At 40.0% G+C, this 17567-nt stretch overlaps 1 protein-coding gene across 2 annotated transcripts; it reads right to left on the bottom strand.

The window, feature by feature from the left end:
• Window positions 1-3552: 3552 nt before the first annotated feature.
• LOC139454394 (eukaryotic translation initiation factor 2 subunit 2-like) lies at window positions 3553-16510 on the bottom strand. Of its 2 annotated transcripts, none has more exons than XM_071236067.1 (9): window positions 16321-16510; window positions 14653-14812; window positions 13159-13234; window positions 9581-9756; window positions 9098-9177; window positions 8235-8383; window positions 7546-7602; window positions 6108-6193; window positions 3553-4517 (listed from the first exon to the last, which is right to left on the bottom strand). In XM_071236067.1, exons 1-9 carry the CDS (start codon window positions 16336-16338, stop codon window positions 4342-4344), a joined length of 978 nt encoding a protein of 325 aa, XP_071092168.1. In that variant the 5' UTR covers window positions 16339-16510; the 3' UTR covers window positions 3553-4341. The 2 variants fall into 2 exon arrangements, with proteins under 2 accessions (XP_071092168.1, XP_071092169.1); XM_071236068.1 differs by having other exon boundaries at window positions 9581-9752; window positions 13158-13234; window positions 16321-16509.
• Window positions 16511-17567: the final 1057 nt, after the last annotated feature.

The following is a 17567-nucleotide window of genomic DNA, read 5'->3' as shown; positions in this document are numbered from 1 at the left end:
TTCGGGCTTTCCTCCCACATTAAGCTGACACGCCGTGATATAACTGGAATAGTGTTAAAAGCGGCGCTAAACCCAACTCACTCACTACAGATCTTTCACAGAAAACAGCAGTGTAAAAGGGGAATATCACTGCCTAGTAACTTTTATCTAAAAAGTTTTTGTATCGACGTTTGAACTTAGTTTGTTCACTACCTCTCGATTCCTGAGAACAATTTTAACTCGTCGTGTATGTTTTCATATTATCACAGTGGATATGTGGGAAATACATGCATTGCCAATGTGTTCAAGTGTTTATGTTTGGTTTAACGGGTTAACATTAAATGTGTTGCGAGATGCAGGGGTTTAACATCGCATACTGAGACACTTCGTGCAAGATATATTTTAAGTACGCTTCAATGACTAGCGCGCGAGTGTTATCGGCCGCTTTCAGAAATATTACCGCAGAACCAGTAGATGACTAAATACACTGTACAGATTGGTGAATGTCGACTGTGTACATACATCAGCCAACTGCTGAACTTTTTTCGGCGTTTTCCTCTTAAACAATTCAACCGAGGGTAGGGTCTGTGTTTAGTGTGAAAATCATAAACATTTAAGTATGTCTCTAAGAAAGAAATGGAAAAAGATCATGTACTCCTTATCAACTCGTATAGAGTTTCCACTGCAAATCGACACACTGGTTGACCAGCCTGTGTTTGTACCCTTCGTCATCACTCGTTCAGTCGTGTCGAACTGGTCAACGTACTGTTGAAGCAAGTCATGCAAAAAACATCTTGAATAGCCTTTTAAGAGTACTGAACAATATGTCACAATTAAGTTATTGTGTCACCCATCATTTTGAACCCGAGGATGGATCTTTCACTCATTTAAATTTATCGATGTTGACACCACCCTTTAATGACGATTGTACGAAAAAGCCTTTTACCAACCATCCCTAACTTAACAGTTTTGTACGTTTGTCATCATACACAGTATTTCTCGAATTGTACATGTGAAACGCAAGTTCAACTGACAAAGATCATTTCTAGTCAACTGGCGTCTTGGACGCTACGGTAGTGAGGTTATTACAATTTATGTAAAAAGTTATTACATATTACCGCAAGTTGAGATTATAAAAATTTACGTCAATTTTTATTACAATTTGCGTATTACAATTTACGTCAAGTTTTATTACAATTTACGTTGTTATTACAATTTACGTCAAAATTATTACAATTTGCTGCAAGTATTACAATTTACCTTTTAATTACAATTTACGTCGTAACAGAGCCTGACCACCCGATCCCGTTAGTCGCCTCTTACAACAAGCGAAGTCGCCTTTTACCTCAAGCGTGGCCGAAGACCTATTCTTACCCGGATCTTCACGGGTGTATTTCATAGGCGACAACAAATCCCCAAAACACCCCTGTGTAATGTTTGTTATCTTAGCAACATCCCACCCGTATGACGATAGCTTGTTAATAACTGGAGCACACAATTCAGTGACTGGTATTATGAACAATGAACCAGTCACCAGCCTGCCTACCGATTCTTAAACTGAGATGCTACTGTTCAGAGTGCATGGATGTTGATAATGATTTCCCTAGTCAGCAACATTCAAGGCATCAAATCTGGGCCTGGTAAACCAGTGGTTGAGAGCATGAGCCACGAAATAAGACAACGATCCATGTTGCTGGAGCATAATGACTGGTGAGGTGAAATGATCGTGTTCAAGATTATTGCAGTTATATAGGGACGTGCATGCACTTGTGAATGTGGGTGGCTGTTTGTACTAGTCCCGACTAATGCCCAGTTTATAGTCCTAACCCACTGAGATATCATGCCGCAGTTTAACATGAATACCTCACACAGACACAGCATACTGACTCTGAGTATGGTTTAACGCCGCTTTTAGCAATATTCCAGCTATATCACGGCGGGGGACACCAGAAATGGGCTTCACGCATTGTACCTATGTCGGGAATCGAACCCGGGTCTTCGGCGTGACGAGCGAACGCTTTAACCACTAGGCTACCCGACCGCCCCATACTGACTCTGAGCCGTCAAGTCTTTGTTTTAGCCCCTTAATGCCGAGCGCCAGAAGTACCATCTTTTTAACGTATTTTGATATGATGCGGCCGGGATCGAACCTTCGACCTTCTGCTCCTCGGGCAGACTCTACCACTAGACCAGGCAGATTTAAGTCAATATTTCGTCTTAACATTTCAGATTTAAACTTCAATAAATTCCATCTTAAATAAGGGGAAGATATTCAAGATATTTCATGAAATTGAGCTAAGACAAAATGTGATCTTAAAACTTGTGGACATACCCTGGCCATCAATCCTCATCAACTGACTCCATAACAAGCATCAGATACATGTGACATACCCTGCACCCTGCCCTGCCATATCCTGTAGGCAGTTGACTAGATAAACATCAGTTACTGGGACCTACTCTGCCCTGGACTTCATGACATACCTCAGGGCAATGCTGTCAAACTCTTTCACATAAAACAATGAACATGGTCAGTGCAGCCTGGAATGATGGGTGTTGTGCATTAATTGTTACACAGCCATACTTTGTGGTCCTTCGAAAAACAAACCAAACTTGACAATGTACAAAAAGTGTTTTATCGAGGTGTATTTTATTCTTGAACAATAATTGTAACTGTTACATTGTTTGTGTTGAGATTAAGTAGAGGCTAGGGCTGGGACGAGTCTAAATTTACTACCCAGGTACTGACACCCTATTACTAACCCGGCCCTACCCGATACCCGCTATAGGTCTCAAAAGTTGGTTACAAAAAGTCCAAATGGGAATTGTTTTACAGCAGCCCTGGCAAAAAGTATTTAGATACACATAAAAAACAACTGGTCATGCATACACAGCAGCTGATAGACGCTTTATCCTTACTCGAACATATAAAAGTCAGAAGGAATGGTTGCATAGTGAGAAAGAAATGTGAACATTAGCTATACTTGTAGTGTAACCATCAAGTTTTATTGTTAATGTCATTAAACAGTATATCACATGACTAACCACGGGTCCAGGTAGTCATGTGGGTACCCGGGTCTTACTCAGGACCCACCCAAACCCGAGGTACCCTTCCCAGCCCTAGTAGAGGCTCATTGAACTTATTTGGACAGTGATTAGTTCTCAGGAATGTAGTAATAATTAATGTCAGCAGTTTTGAGGAAGTTACTATATTTAGATGCTAGTGTGATGTGTACACTTCTGGAACAACATGGACTGATATGGAATATTCTGTGATGTTCTAGTGCCGCTAGACTGGTGATGGCACTGTGTAGAATTTTACACTGCTTTGAGCAGTTTTCCAGTAATATCACGGTGTGTCAGCACAGGTATTGTGCTGAGAAACCTAGAAACATTCAGGGCAAACCGGGATCATAGGCTTCTGGCATGCCAAAGGGACGCAACTCTGCACGGTGAACTGCGATACCTAGGGCAACCCCAACCTCATGAATCACAGAAAAGAAATACAAATACGACCTTTCGCCTTCCAAGAGTTCATCTCAACACATCAGGGAAAATAAAGTGAACAAACTGAACCAACATTTACTATTTATTATATCAAGCATGGACAGTGCTGAGATAGTCCCTCCCGTCAGGGGGATGTCATACACTGTACAGTATTCACAATGTACAATTGCACCATGTACACTGCACATACGGCTTGATCATCAGGTATGTACATCATTGATGAGATATTACAGATGAAATATTACAACATTCAGGAATATCCACAGTTGAGGTGAATGTGACGTTTATACTAAAATACGAACATTAGCCATCAAATCCCTATCCTTAATGATAAAAATTCTAATTTGACACTTATGTACATGATATTCATCAAAACTGGTTATTAATTATAAACTGATTCAGAAAAAAACAAAGGAACCTCATGTAATGATTAAGTCACAAGTGGTTTGACACTGACGTCTCAGCTGACAATTAAATAGGAATTCCTTCACCTGAATGTTCATTTCAATACAGGCCAACATCATACTGCATTTGGTATTTATCAGAACTAAATTTTCTTTACTTCGCTCGTGTCCTTACTATAATAGCCTTCCAAAGTCAATGAATCTCATTTAATCATTTAAATACACTGTCCATTAAGTCAAAGAGGAACCTGTCACACTGTCTACCAAAAAGTGACATAGTTTTAATGGTGTTCCAACACATTCTGTTCTTATAGGACTTGTCTTAGCCCTGGATATTTGGATCCCAAATATCAAATTCACAATCCATTCACCGAGAATATATGGAAGAATCTGTGAACTTGTTTACAACATGATGCATAACACCTCTGTACTCCACATAAAGAAGACAAGTCGTCTAGGTAGTCTTGGCTCTGATGGCTGCTCTTTTGCCCGTGACGGCCTGGAAGCCAGACTTGATGCTGGCCACAGAGCAGCGCGATCCACATGTTTCACACTGCAGGAAGAACAACCGTGTGTCTTTCTGTAGCAGCGTGTCCGGCGACCGGCAAGTATGACATGTCACGTACTCTTCTGCAAAAAAAACATACAAGTGATAAACATTATACAGTGAAGTGCTGTGTCATTAAACATTTGGAAAGTTATGTTGTTTGAGATGAATACAATATCATCAAAATTGACAAATACAATATAATCAAAATCAGATCTTTTACTCTGACACGATAACTCTCTGCACGAAGACATGAGGACACCTACATCGGTTTCTAATCGACCAATTAGCATCAAGGCTTCCAGATTCTCAGTTATGAGAGAGAAGAGCATTCAGACAAGCATATTTGATTTCTGTCTCTCGAAAATTGAATATATCCCAGTGTTATAATTTTTCAGACGCTTAAGAAACATTTGTAATTTTCTCTTTAATCACAAGAACAACTGTAAAATATCTCACTCACTCAAAAAAACCGACTTTATCTTAAAACAGGTCATCATCTTAGTATTTACAATGTCTGTGTGAGGCCAAACGCCTTGTTATAGCGGGATTAACTGTGATAACCATGGCTGTCCGAAAACCTATGATCCCACGATACACTCCAAATATTGCAAAAAATTGTCACGGCGCACTATTATATCAAGTAAGGATAAGAATTAATGAGTGAGTGAGTGAGTATGGTTTTACGCCGCTTTTAGCAATATTCCAGCAATATCACGGCGGGGGACACCAGAAATGGGCTTCACACTAAGAATTAATGAATGAATAACTTCTTTATTACAATTAAGACCGACGTTTCGTGACGTGACACCTAGAACCTACACCGAAACGTCGCTCTTAATTTAACAAAGAAGTTGTTCATCCATAAATTCTTATCCTTACTAAGTACTCCAACTCCGAAATGCCTATCAAAGAAGTTAACACTAATCTATTGTTGTGGATATTTTCATACACCCGCTGGTTTCTGGGTATATTTGCATTCTGTGGCATTTTTCTATTGCTCAGAGCTAAATTTCCAAAGAAAAGTGAAGCTGAGTTGTGTGAGAAAGCTGACACTTGAACCCTCGCATCCTTCATGCTGATTGGGCGATCAAAGTTCACTGAGGCTTCACCTCTAAGGAGGCATGCTGAGAGATATGGTGTTGGAGTGAGCGAGTGAGTGAGTATGGTTTTACGCCACTTTTAGCAATATTCCAGCAACATCACGGCAGGGGACACCAGAAATGGGCTTCATACATTGTACCCATGTCGGGAATCGAACCCGATCTTCGGTGTAATGAGCGACCACTTTAACCACTATGCTACCCGACCGCCCCATATGGTGTAGGAGTAAAAGATCTGATTTTAATAAGTTGAGACAAATATCAGACCAAAGTGCTATAAGAATACTGTCAGAACTACTAACATGATTAGGTTTATATTGAGTTAAATCAACTTAAGTGGTAGGTCTGATATAGACATTTTACATTAATAGTTGATGGATACTGAAATTAAAACAAGGGTCTCTAAAATCTAGTATTATTTAACCACTAATTAAGCATGGATTAAGCCAGCTGTAATTATGAAGGACATTAATTGTCATTACAAAAAGGAAAATTGCAAAAATATTTGTGTTGTTTCAACACTACTAACTAGAAGATCATTATTGCATTCAAACATCAGACTGTACTTACTAATATATCTCCTAAGAACATTTTCTATCTGTTTTTGATTATATTTCCCCCTAATGATGAGCTGGTTGTTGCCGTCAACAGATCCGCTGAAACATTCACAGAGAATATTAGATCAACATACTCGGTTATGAAACAATCTTATTTCAAATTGGTTTTAAATGACACTGTACTTTGTGTCCTAATTATGATCCGTTTTCAGCAATATTCCAGCAACATTACAGCGGGGGACACCAGAAATGGGCTTCACATATTGTAACAATGTTGGGAATCGAACCTGGGTCTTCGTTGTAACGAGCGAATGCTTTAACCACTAGGCTGCCCGACCGCCTCCCTCTGAGGAACACAGGCTAAACAACTAGCCAATGTGTCCAATGCAAATGCAAGTCTATCATGTCTGAACCAGTATTGCCACATGAGACTTACCACTGGTTTGAATAGTGTTCTAGTCATATCATGTGTCAGCTTATTCTGCACGGAAAACCTAGTTTGTTTGTTGTTTAACACCACAATCAGCTATATTCCAGCTGTAAACAATTATGTCTGGACCAGACAATCCAGTGATTAACAATATGAGCAACAATCCCTGCCGTAGGGGTACGGTGACATGAAGTCACTGAGTCTGATGATGTGATCAATTTGGTCGCCTCTGACAACCAGCATAGACTGCTGCAGCCAATACTAACCTGGAATCCCTACAGGGGATTCAGGGTGTACACCTCTTCATTTGGTGAAACACACTCACATGGTGCTGGCAAGAGTGAGTGAGTGAGTGGAGTGAGTTTAACGACAGTATTCAAGTAATATCACAGGGTGTCAGCTTGATGTGGGAGGAAAGCCGAAAGTGTTGCAGGTCTTAGATATTTACCACTTTGGTGAAGCCCACAAGTACAGGTATGGTGCTGACAAACCTAGAAAGATAATCGGGGCGAACCAAGATTCAGACCCACAATCATAGATTTCTGCACAGCGAATTGCAGTTCCTAAGACGACTGGGTCTACCATTCTTCTCGTGGTGGTGAGTGTCTGATGGTTGAACTTAAAACGTGTCTCACTCCTTGGTTCTGCTAAATGATAAATTCATCACATCATTAGCAGTGTGCAGTATTGTTTGCTACTAAGCATGAAGTTCGGTGCCCTCCTCATAACCCTAATGGGGGTTCCAAGATTCCAATACTACAGAAGCAAACCCCCTTATGTCCAGCACTGTAGACCATGCTCGTCGTAAGAGGCAACTAATGTGATCAGGTGGTCGGGCACGCTGACTTGGTTGATGCATGTCATCGTATCCCAATTGCGAGGATCGATGCTCATGATGTCAATCACTGGGATGTCTGGTCCAGACTTGATTATTTGAAGACTACCGTCATATAGCTGGAATATTCCTGAGTGCGGCGTTAAACAACAAACAAACAAACAGTGTATCTGCCAAGCAACTCACCTTGTACCCAACTCAGCTAACAAGAAGGCAAGGACGTGTTTCGGCTGTCTATGTAATCTGAAACAAGAAATGCACATTTCTGTCATAAAACATGTCAATATTATCCCAGACAATCCTTCAGCCCAAACCAGTGAGTCGGTGAGGGAATGTTGTTTTTTATGTCCCATTCAAGCTTAATATTCTGACCTGTAAATAATCAGGTATGGGTGAGGCACATCTTTTATTGATGTGACTCGTCAGAGCAAATGAGACACGTCAACCAGACCACATATCAGACAGAATTGTGATAGAACTAGAGTTACCATATTTGACGTAATAAGCGCCAAGGGCGCTCTCAAAATTAGAAATAAGTGCCTCTTATTAGAATATTATTTTGGTGAAAAAAAACAGAGCTTAAGGATAAATTTTGTGGTTTATGCTGACAGCCGGAAATGTTTATATACCACAGATATATTTTTCCAGAATTTAATTGCCCACAATTAAGTGTGCATATAACACACGAGTGTGTATTATACCCGAATAAATAAGTCTTGTGTACATTGATCAATCGGAAGGGGTGCTAATTGGGATTGTTCACTAGCCTATATATTTGCAAATATCGCCGTAGACGCTTATTAGAGCAGGGCGCTTATTACGTCGAATACGGTATTTTAGTTCCTGCAGACACTGATCTGTGAGAGTGTACTTACAATCGGCAGATATCTGCAAAGTTAGCGAAGGAACTCTTTCTTGTTCCTACTCTCAGCACCTGAGGTGGTCTCATGACAAACTTCTTTTTCTCCCCGGCAACCATGTCTGGGTTCTTTTCCCGCATTATGTCAAATACCCGCGTCAGAAGCTGAAAACATAAATGAACTTAAAGTTAACAAAAAAAAATTAAATCTTAAGACTTAAAATACAGTAGATTAAAAGGGAATTCTTGGTTACTTTATTCAAGGTAAGTGTTTAAAGTAAAGGTGTTTTAATCATTTTCATAAGTACATATTCAAAGGTTGAAGTGAGATGGGGTTTAAAATCGCGTCCAAGATTATTGCACTTATATAGCGACATGCATGTGGGTGTTTGTGTGTGTGGCTGCTTGTACTTATCTTACCTACTTACTGTATAATCATCATAATCATGATTCCTGTACCGCCATGTGTAAAACACTGACATATATAATGACATTTCAGTTTGCATTTCTGTTTTGGTGGAGGTGAGGTGAAATGGGGTTTAACATTGTGTCCAAGATAAATGAACTCATATTATGACTGATGCCGATTTATAGTGCTAGCTCACTGAGATACCATGCTGCAGCTTAACATGAATACCCCACTCAGACACAGTATACTGACTCCGAGCCCACCAGTCCATGTTTTAGACCCTTAATGTCGAACGTCAGACAGGTAACAATAAGTACCATCTTTAACGTCTTTTGTTATGACGCGGTCGGGGATCGAACCCCGGACCTTCCGCTCTCTGGGCGGATGCTCTACCACTAGACCATGGAGGCGGTCTTTTCAAAGGTTGAATCATACTGGAAGTAAGAATCCTGCATCATGTCTAACCTCACCTCATCATATGTATAATCCCTGTCAGAACCAATCCATGATTTGGTGTCTCCTTGTTTTCCATCCTTGTCGGTCATCTCCTCTGTAAGAGTAATACAAAATTTATCCCTCTTCACCAAAGCAACACGAGCCCCGACATCTTAGAAAGAGTTGTCCCCTTGATCATTCCATAAGTAGGGATAAGAACTTATATAAATATGAATTAAAATCACAGTTATGAAACATTTCCTCGCCTGAATACTGATGACATATAAGGACGTCAATTAAAAACATTATCCTGGATATGGAACTATGAATTTCAAATGATTCAATTCACAAAATTGGAATCCTGGGGTCTTGGAGGACTTCTGTAATTGAATTCTATTCTAGAGCCCCTTAATTGCTCTATTTCAAAGTCTGCCAAGCAAGTCAATGTTTCAATCATCCAACCGCAAAAAGGTCAAATTCTTTTCCTTTGACAAATCATAATTCATGTATGTACTCACCATCCTCAATATCTTCCTCTACGCCCTGCTCTCCGAAGTCCACCCTCTTCCTCCTCCTCTTCTTCTTCTTGATGGAGAAGTCCAGGGAGAATGTTTCATCTGTTGCCTCATCCTCAGCCCCACCCTCGTCTCCCTCGTTCTGCCCCAGGGCCTCACTTCCCTCGCCACCATCCTGCAGGGGAAACAGGTCATTGAACTCATTGAAAGTGATACCATGGTTACAGGATCTGTACACATTTGTTTGTTTTTTAACACCGCATTCGGCAACATTCCAGCTATATGATGGCGGTCTGTAAATAATCGAGTCTGGACTAGACAATCCAGTGATTGACATCATAAGCATAGATCCACGAAAATGGGGTACAATGACATGCATTAACAAAGTCTGTGAGTCTGACCACCCGATCGCGATAGTCGCCTCTCACGACAAGCAAACCGTAAGCATGGTTTACGGAAGATCAATTCTACTCTGGATTTTCAGGGTACTAACAACTAAAAGGCTTTGATATTATGAATAAGATTAACTATATTCCATCTGGTCGTTTGATGGATTGCCAGATTTTCTCGCAATTGTTATTCATGAACTCATGCTTGTTGTATCAGGCGACTCATCGGGTGGTCAGATTCGACGACTTGGTTGATGCATGTCATTGTAGTGAGTGAGTGAGTGAGTTCGGTTTTACGCCGCTTTTAGCAATATTCCAGCAATATCACGGCGGGGAACACCAGAAATGGGCTTCACGCATTGTACCCATGTCGGCAATCAAACCCGGGTCTTTGGTGTGGCGGGCGAACGCTTTAACTGCAAGGATACCCGACTGCCCCATATATCATTGTATGGCAATTGTGTAGATCTGTGCTCCTGATGTGAATTCCTGGATTGTCTGGTCCAGGGTTTCTATTTATATGCTGGTAACAATAGGTGTCTAGTACCATATATCATGTATTTATCTTAACCTTATCTTTGCATGACCAACCATTTTTTAACTACCATTATCTAAATTAATAATAACCATATTTCATATTTTAGACATTGTTTCTTTAGCATGTTCAACTTTGCTGCATAAAAAATTCTCCACATGGCAATATAAGGACTACTGAAAAAATATCAATTAAAATCCCACTTTTTTCAAACATATTTCTGCGAAACACACAAAGTGATACATTTCATTACATTCACCATGTCCATCTTCATCAATCATGGTTCTTAGTACACAGAAAATAATTATCTTGTCAGTTTACTGTTTATTCAGAACAATATATAACATGTTAGTATTTCATCCCAAATTGGTGATAAAATGCTATATTTATCTGAAAACAAACATGATGAAATCAAAGTTACTTGAGGGAAATAACATTTTATGTCAGGCATCTTAGCATGTTTAGGCCAGGAACACAAAGATCAGAAAGAAAATACAAATAAATAGAACAGTCATTATTTCTTGTCAAATAACATGTTTATTTCATCTAACAACTGAAAAGTTAATATTTTCACCCGAGGCTGACCCATTCATGAACATATCAACTTTGCCAGGTTATTTGATGGTAACTGTTAACTGACAAGAAACCCAAACACCCCCACATACGTGAACCAATCTGACAATACAAACCAGGAAGTGTGGGTTTTTTTTCTTCACCTTCATTGTAAATACAAACACCTGGATTATTCCTCAATCAATTTCCTATCACTTTTATCCAGTTCTGTCTCTATCCCTCTAATGTGTTACAAGCTGTACCAGTGATGAGATTGTGCTGTGCTACTCCCAGTTATATGGACCAAACAATCTGATGCAATCACAAACTGATGCAACAGAAGCCAACCCTCGATACAACACTGTTGACTGGGGCTCCTGATTCCATTCCTTCGTTCTGGCACCTTGATGTTAAGACCATTACCAGGCTGTAGACTGATTACACACACGCTCACCTCAGTGAGTGAGTGAGTTGAGTTTAACGCCGTTTTTAACAGTATTCAAGTTATATAATGGTGTGTCAGCTTAATGTTGGAGGAAAGCCCAAAGTGATGCAGGTCTCAGACGTTTACCACTAAATTTCTTTCATTGCGATAAATCTAACTTAACAATAATTAGTGTAAAAATGACATTGTATGATCATGACATATATTTACACACCCAGCTAATAGTCTCTATTTATCAATCTCAATGAAAAAGAAGGGGTCAAACTTAACAAGTAACAACTGCAACTTATCATATCATGAGAGATTAGCACTTTGCTGAAGTGAAACATCACATTTCCCTGAGTCTCTCTACTTTGGAACATAAAAACCATGCCTCCTGAATGCATAAATATTATGATCACTGCATTCTGATTAACACATGAAAGTCCTCCACAGCCTGAGAGTGTAGGAGCCGCTAGCAATATTCCAGCCATATCTCAGCAGGGGACACCAGAAAAGGGCTTCACACATTGTAGTGAGTGAATATTGTTTTATGCCACTTTTTAGCAGTATTCCAGCAATATCACTGCGGGGGACACCAGAAATAGGCTTCACACATTGTACCCATGTCGGGAATCGAACCCGGGTCTTTGGCATGACGAGCGAACGCTTTAACCACTAAGCTACTCGACCGTCCCTCAACAGTAGTGAAACATATCATATTGTCCGGCTTCATCCACCAGGGCTTTCTGCCACTATGAACTGGTGGCTCTCATTAGCATCAGCTAGGATTTACCAACAGTCACCTTGCAGATCTATTTGTGTTGTTTAACGCTGCATTCACTAACATTTCAGCTGAATGAAGGCCCAGTTGTGTATTTTACCACTAGCCCAAAGATTGGTGCTAGTAAAATTATATTAAGTCTAGTAAGCTAAGCCAACAGTAGACCATATCATAATTGACAAGACTAAAAGCTACTGAAAATTATGCTAAGAGCCTTGTTGGGGCTAGTAGACTCAAGTAGACCGAAGGCGGTCTGTAAATAATCAGACAATCCAGTGATGGATATTATGGGTCTATGATCCACGCAGTCAGGGTGTGAGTGAGTAGGGCTGCAACGATACAGGAAGGTCACGATACGTATCCTGATTTTCTGGTCATGACACGATACATATCTCGATACGCAATGAAACAGTCTAGATATACTATGAACACATTTTAATAACAAGATATAATAATGGTATTGAATTGCGTACTTCAGTTTGGATTTGCTGACTGATATTTCCAGTGGTATGTGCTTGCGGTGATCAGCTGATAATGTGTTTTGAGATTTGAAAAAAAAAAGAATCAGTCAGTATAAAACCTGAGCTTATTTAAAATGTAAGTATGTTTTGGGGAGCCATGCATTACCACGCTATAACCAAGTTAGCGGATTATTGAAGGGCACAATAGCGAGGAAACGCTGTACTTGAGATTTGTGTTCCTTATCGTGTCATAACGATAACTGGGCCCACGTTTATCATATATCGTATCGTGGATCAAGTATCGCGATGCATCAGAATATCGGTGTATCGTTTCATCCTTATGAGTGAGTGAATGAGTGAAGATTTAATGTCACATCGTCAATATTTCAGCCATATCGTGATGTTTTATGAAGTTATTCTAATTATTTCTCTCACCGGTAAAGCCTCTCCAACTTCGTCCAGATCAAATGGCTTCTTCTTCTTTTTCTTCTTCTTTAATCCCCCAAATACCTCTACAATTTGAAAATACAACATGATGTAGATACATCCAAGTTTAATCTGAATCTGGAAGTCAGTCCACATCGTCCAGCAGTAGAAGTATTCTCATTTTATTTTTGTTTGTTGTTGTTAACGCGTACTCAGCAATATTCCAGCTAAACAACGGCGGCCTGTAAATAATTGAGTCTGGACCAGACAATCCAGTGATTGACATCATGAGTAATCGATCCACCCGATCCTGTTAGTCGTCTATTACGACAAGCATAGTCACCTTGTACGGCAAGCATGGGTTGCTGAAGACCGTTTCTAACCCAGATCTTCATGAATTCTCGTTTAAATCACTGGTAGTGCTTCTCATGAGGAACATCTGTTTTATCTGACACTCTCTCCATAATAAGGCCAACTTTCAACAAACACTGTACAATGATTAAAAAGAATTTTGATCATCAGATCAAAGCATATGTCAGCCTTACACACTTTCTAACTTACTGCTTTCTACAGTGTTTTAACATGTTTAGAGGCAATTTAACCACATCTTAAAAAGAAATTCTAAAATATCCACAGCATACTGTATATTGATGCCTTTAAAGCGACTCCCTGTAAAAACCTTCAAAATCGATGCTTATTTATATACTCGTCTTTAAAGCAAATTGGAACGAACGACATTACCAGTGCATACATAATCCCAACATGTGCAATAAAAATGTGTTTGTCTTCCACAGACAAAACGCACAGTGTATCACTTCCCTTCCCTTGTTGACATGGTATTTGCGATGTTACATGCTCATGGTAATCTCTGTGTGTTGGTTGGGTTGGGTTTTGGGGGGGGGGGGGGGGAGGAGGGGGGAAAAGAGAGAGAAGAGAAGAGAGAAAGGAAACATTAAAACTCCTCTACCTTGTGTATAGAGGTGTACAGGGCAGCCCACCTTGAAACCCCCCTAATTCTAGGTACTTGGTGATATGTGGTAGTGTTGCCTTCATCATACTCCATTCGGAACTGACAGCTTACATTGTTGTAATGATTGTCCGATCTTGTTTGCTGGTTGTTACCACAATGATATGCATCAATCGAGTCAGCAAGCCTGACCACCCTATCCTTCTGGCCAAACTAACCCCGATCTGCATGGGGATCTTGACAACGAACGGTGTCGAATGGAAGCAAAAGAGCTGAACATGAGATTGACACTTACTTTTTATTTCTTAGTCGTCAAAATATGTTTTCAAGTGCATCAGATACTTTTTATTTGGTTTGTCCCATATGCACAAACAAAGATTATTTTTTTGCCCTGGGCCTTGCAACAGCCTTGCCATACCCAAGAAAAGAACACCTTATTTCAAAAAGGTGGTATCTCATGATCCAAGGTGTCCTAAAATCAACAATGATCACAGAAAAAGAGTCAACAGCATCTCAAACTATGGACACTTCACGTACCTTCATCTGGTTTCTCCACTGGCTCCTCTGCTGCCTCTTCTGCTGGAGCCGAGGGCGCTCCATCAGCTGCCCCGCTCTCATTCTCCCCCATGGCCGCATCTAGGTCAAATGGAGTCTTCTTCTTTTTCTTCTTCTTTTTCAAATTAGGATCAAAGAGGGGCTGGAAAGAAATGATTATGGTTGACTTATTATCATTTGTTCACCAGTCATTTGAAGCTATGTTCCTTTGATGTTATTAAACCATATGGTCATTTGTCATGTGCATACCCTGATACCCTATTAGTCCAGACTCCATAAATAATGTTAATCTGGAAACCCGTCTTTTCAAACAATTACTGACAAATCCTGAAGAATCCGCATCCTTGGGCTATCGATTTTCATGCACATACATTTCTGCTCTCTGCCACAACTATTCTGTGTGCATGGTGTGTACACACAAAAGTGATGACGTCACATACTGATTTGTAGAGACTGTCAAGCAGTCTTTGCGTAAGGGCCAAGAATGACAAATACTTAAGACAAATGGAAAGTTATTTCTATAGTTCACAAAATGGCTAAAAAGGTTTGAGAAGAGACAAATTCATGAAATGAATATGAACAGTGTAAATGGAAAAACTAACAAGGCCCCTGAAGATCCAGGGTAGAATAGGTCTTCAGCAACCCATGCTTGCCGGAAAGGGACTAAGCTTGTCATAAGAGACGACTAACAGGATCGGTTGGTCAGGCTCGCTGACTTGGTTGATGCATGTAATCGATCCCAATTGCATGGATCGATGCTCATGTTGTCAATCACTGGATTGTCTGGTCCGATTATTTACAGACCGCCGTCATACAGCTGGAATATTGCTGAGTGCTGCGTTAACCAACAAACAAATATAACTAACAAAAATATAACATATACCATCTGCTACCTCCATTTTAGTGTCATTTGCTACAGTATCAGTAAGTGATGACTCTAGGAACTCACAATATGTTCATCTTTGAAAGGAATTGTGCAAATGCATCAGGGTTAATATTGAATTAAATATTTGAAATACTTTGCTGATCCTGGTCATTTGAGCATGTTGAGTGGCAAGTCTAACCATGCTAACAATTACATGCACGAAAACTGCTAACTCAAACATTTAATAAGAAAATATCCTTCACACCTGACACCAATATTGGTATATGGCCTCTGTTTGTACCTATGATCTGTTGTTAAATATAGACATTTGTCAATTTGTGTGAATCAGGGAACTCAACGATCTCGATTTATGCATTATACCAGAGTCGTCACCAGCTGTTCACTATTTATGCAGTGGCTATTAGCTGGTATAGCTTATCAATTACAGGCGTTAACCATACGTCAGTATTGTTTGTGTTGTTCAAAGATATAAAGATACTAACTTAAGAGGCTGAAACAGCCTAATCATTTCATTCTAGCCTAAACCGTGTAAACAGATTGCGAAACCTTACCTTCATATCCATATTTTTTATAAATTTAACATCGTTAGATACAAAGTAGCAGCGTAAATGTTGCTCACAATGGATTAATCGACATGAATACAATTCTGTTTAGAAAATAACAGAATCCACTTTCATCTATTCACTGCACGTGCCCGAAAATGCTCAATATGGACGCCGCCATATTGTTCAAGATCAGACATCAGACCAACACGATTTACTCACCAACTCTTCATCTGCCATGACTGCTTGCTTGAAAATGTTACCAAACACAGACACTTTATATAAATAACACAATCTAGTCCACGAACTGGAGAACGTATACGTATATCGTCAGTTAAATAAATCGCGAAGCGGCGAAAATTTCACATGGTTGCAGTTGCATCAGCTTCTTATCAATGTCAAGGACGCTGCTAAGAGAGTCATTCAAGGAAGATAACTCCGTCGATTAGGAAAACCGCTAAAATATTAATTGACATAACATTTTCATGTCATCATGAAATGAATTATTAATACTATATTAATTTGTTATGCAAATAGTTTGACAAGAAATTCAACAAACACTTGCATCATGAATGTATAGTTCAGACGGACACACAAAGTGATTTGAAATCAAAAGTGTCATGTTTCCGTTTATAGAGCTGACCAGGGATTGTATAGATCTACAATGTGTATACATAGACTCCACGAGTTGGCTCTCCGGGCCGAAGTATTTCATCAGAATTGAACAAAACCATAAATATACAATAACTAATACTCGTTTGACTTGATCCACTACCTCCATCATTATTGAGTACACACAGAGCATAAACAGAGACAATAAAATAGTTTATGATTTCTGACATAAGGTGGCAACGCCCCCAACACTTCAAACCATCAAAGTCAGTGAGCATTGAACAGACACGTGATGCGCAGCTGCTGTGAATACAAAAGAAGAGACTTGTTGATCATGCAATGCATGTGAGTCGAGAGTGACGCTGGTAAACAACGTCTAAAGCTAGGGTAGTTCTTGTTCCCTGTGGGGGCGGTCGGGTAGCCTGGTTGTTAAAGCGTTCGCTCGTCACGCCGAAGACCCGGGTTCGATTTCCGACATGGGCACACTGTGTGAAGCCCATTTCCGGTGTCCCCCGCCGTGATATTGCTGGAATATTGCTAAAAGCGGCGTAAAACCATTCTCACTCACTGTTGTACCCTGTTGGTAAGGCCTACGTGGGAGGGCAACAGGCCTACGTGTCGTTTCAGCACCATACAAAACATAGGTTCATTTAGGAAATAACCTACTGCGTTCTCACTGTAGATAAGGTGCAGGAGAAAATGGCCCTATGCAATAATGGACCCAGACAATTTGGTGAAAAGGGCCACAATCTTTTGTGAACATGGCCACGCAGTTTGGAGAAAACGGCCACAAAATGGACCCAAATAAAGCTTAGCTGTCCAGTCTATACAATTGTCTCCCAATTGACATTGATTGT

Source organism: Haliotis cracherodii, unplaced genomic scaffold (genome assembly GCF_022045235.1).
Source record: "Haliotis cracherodii isolate W230 unplaced genomic scaffold, xgHalCrac1.p SCAF_10, whole genome shotgun sequence".
NCBI classification, from domain to species: Eukaryota; Metazoa; Mollusca; class Gastropoda; order Lepetellida; family Haliotidae; genus Haliotis; species Haliotis cracherodii.
This window is presented reverse-complemented; position numbering and strand designations above follow the sequence as displayed.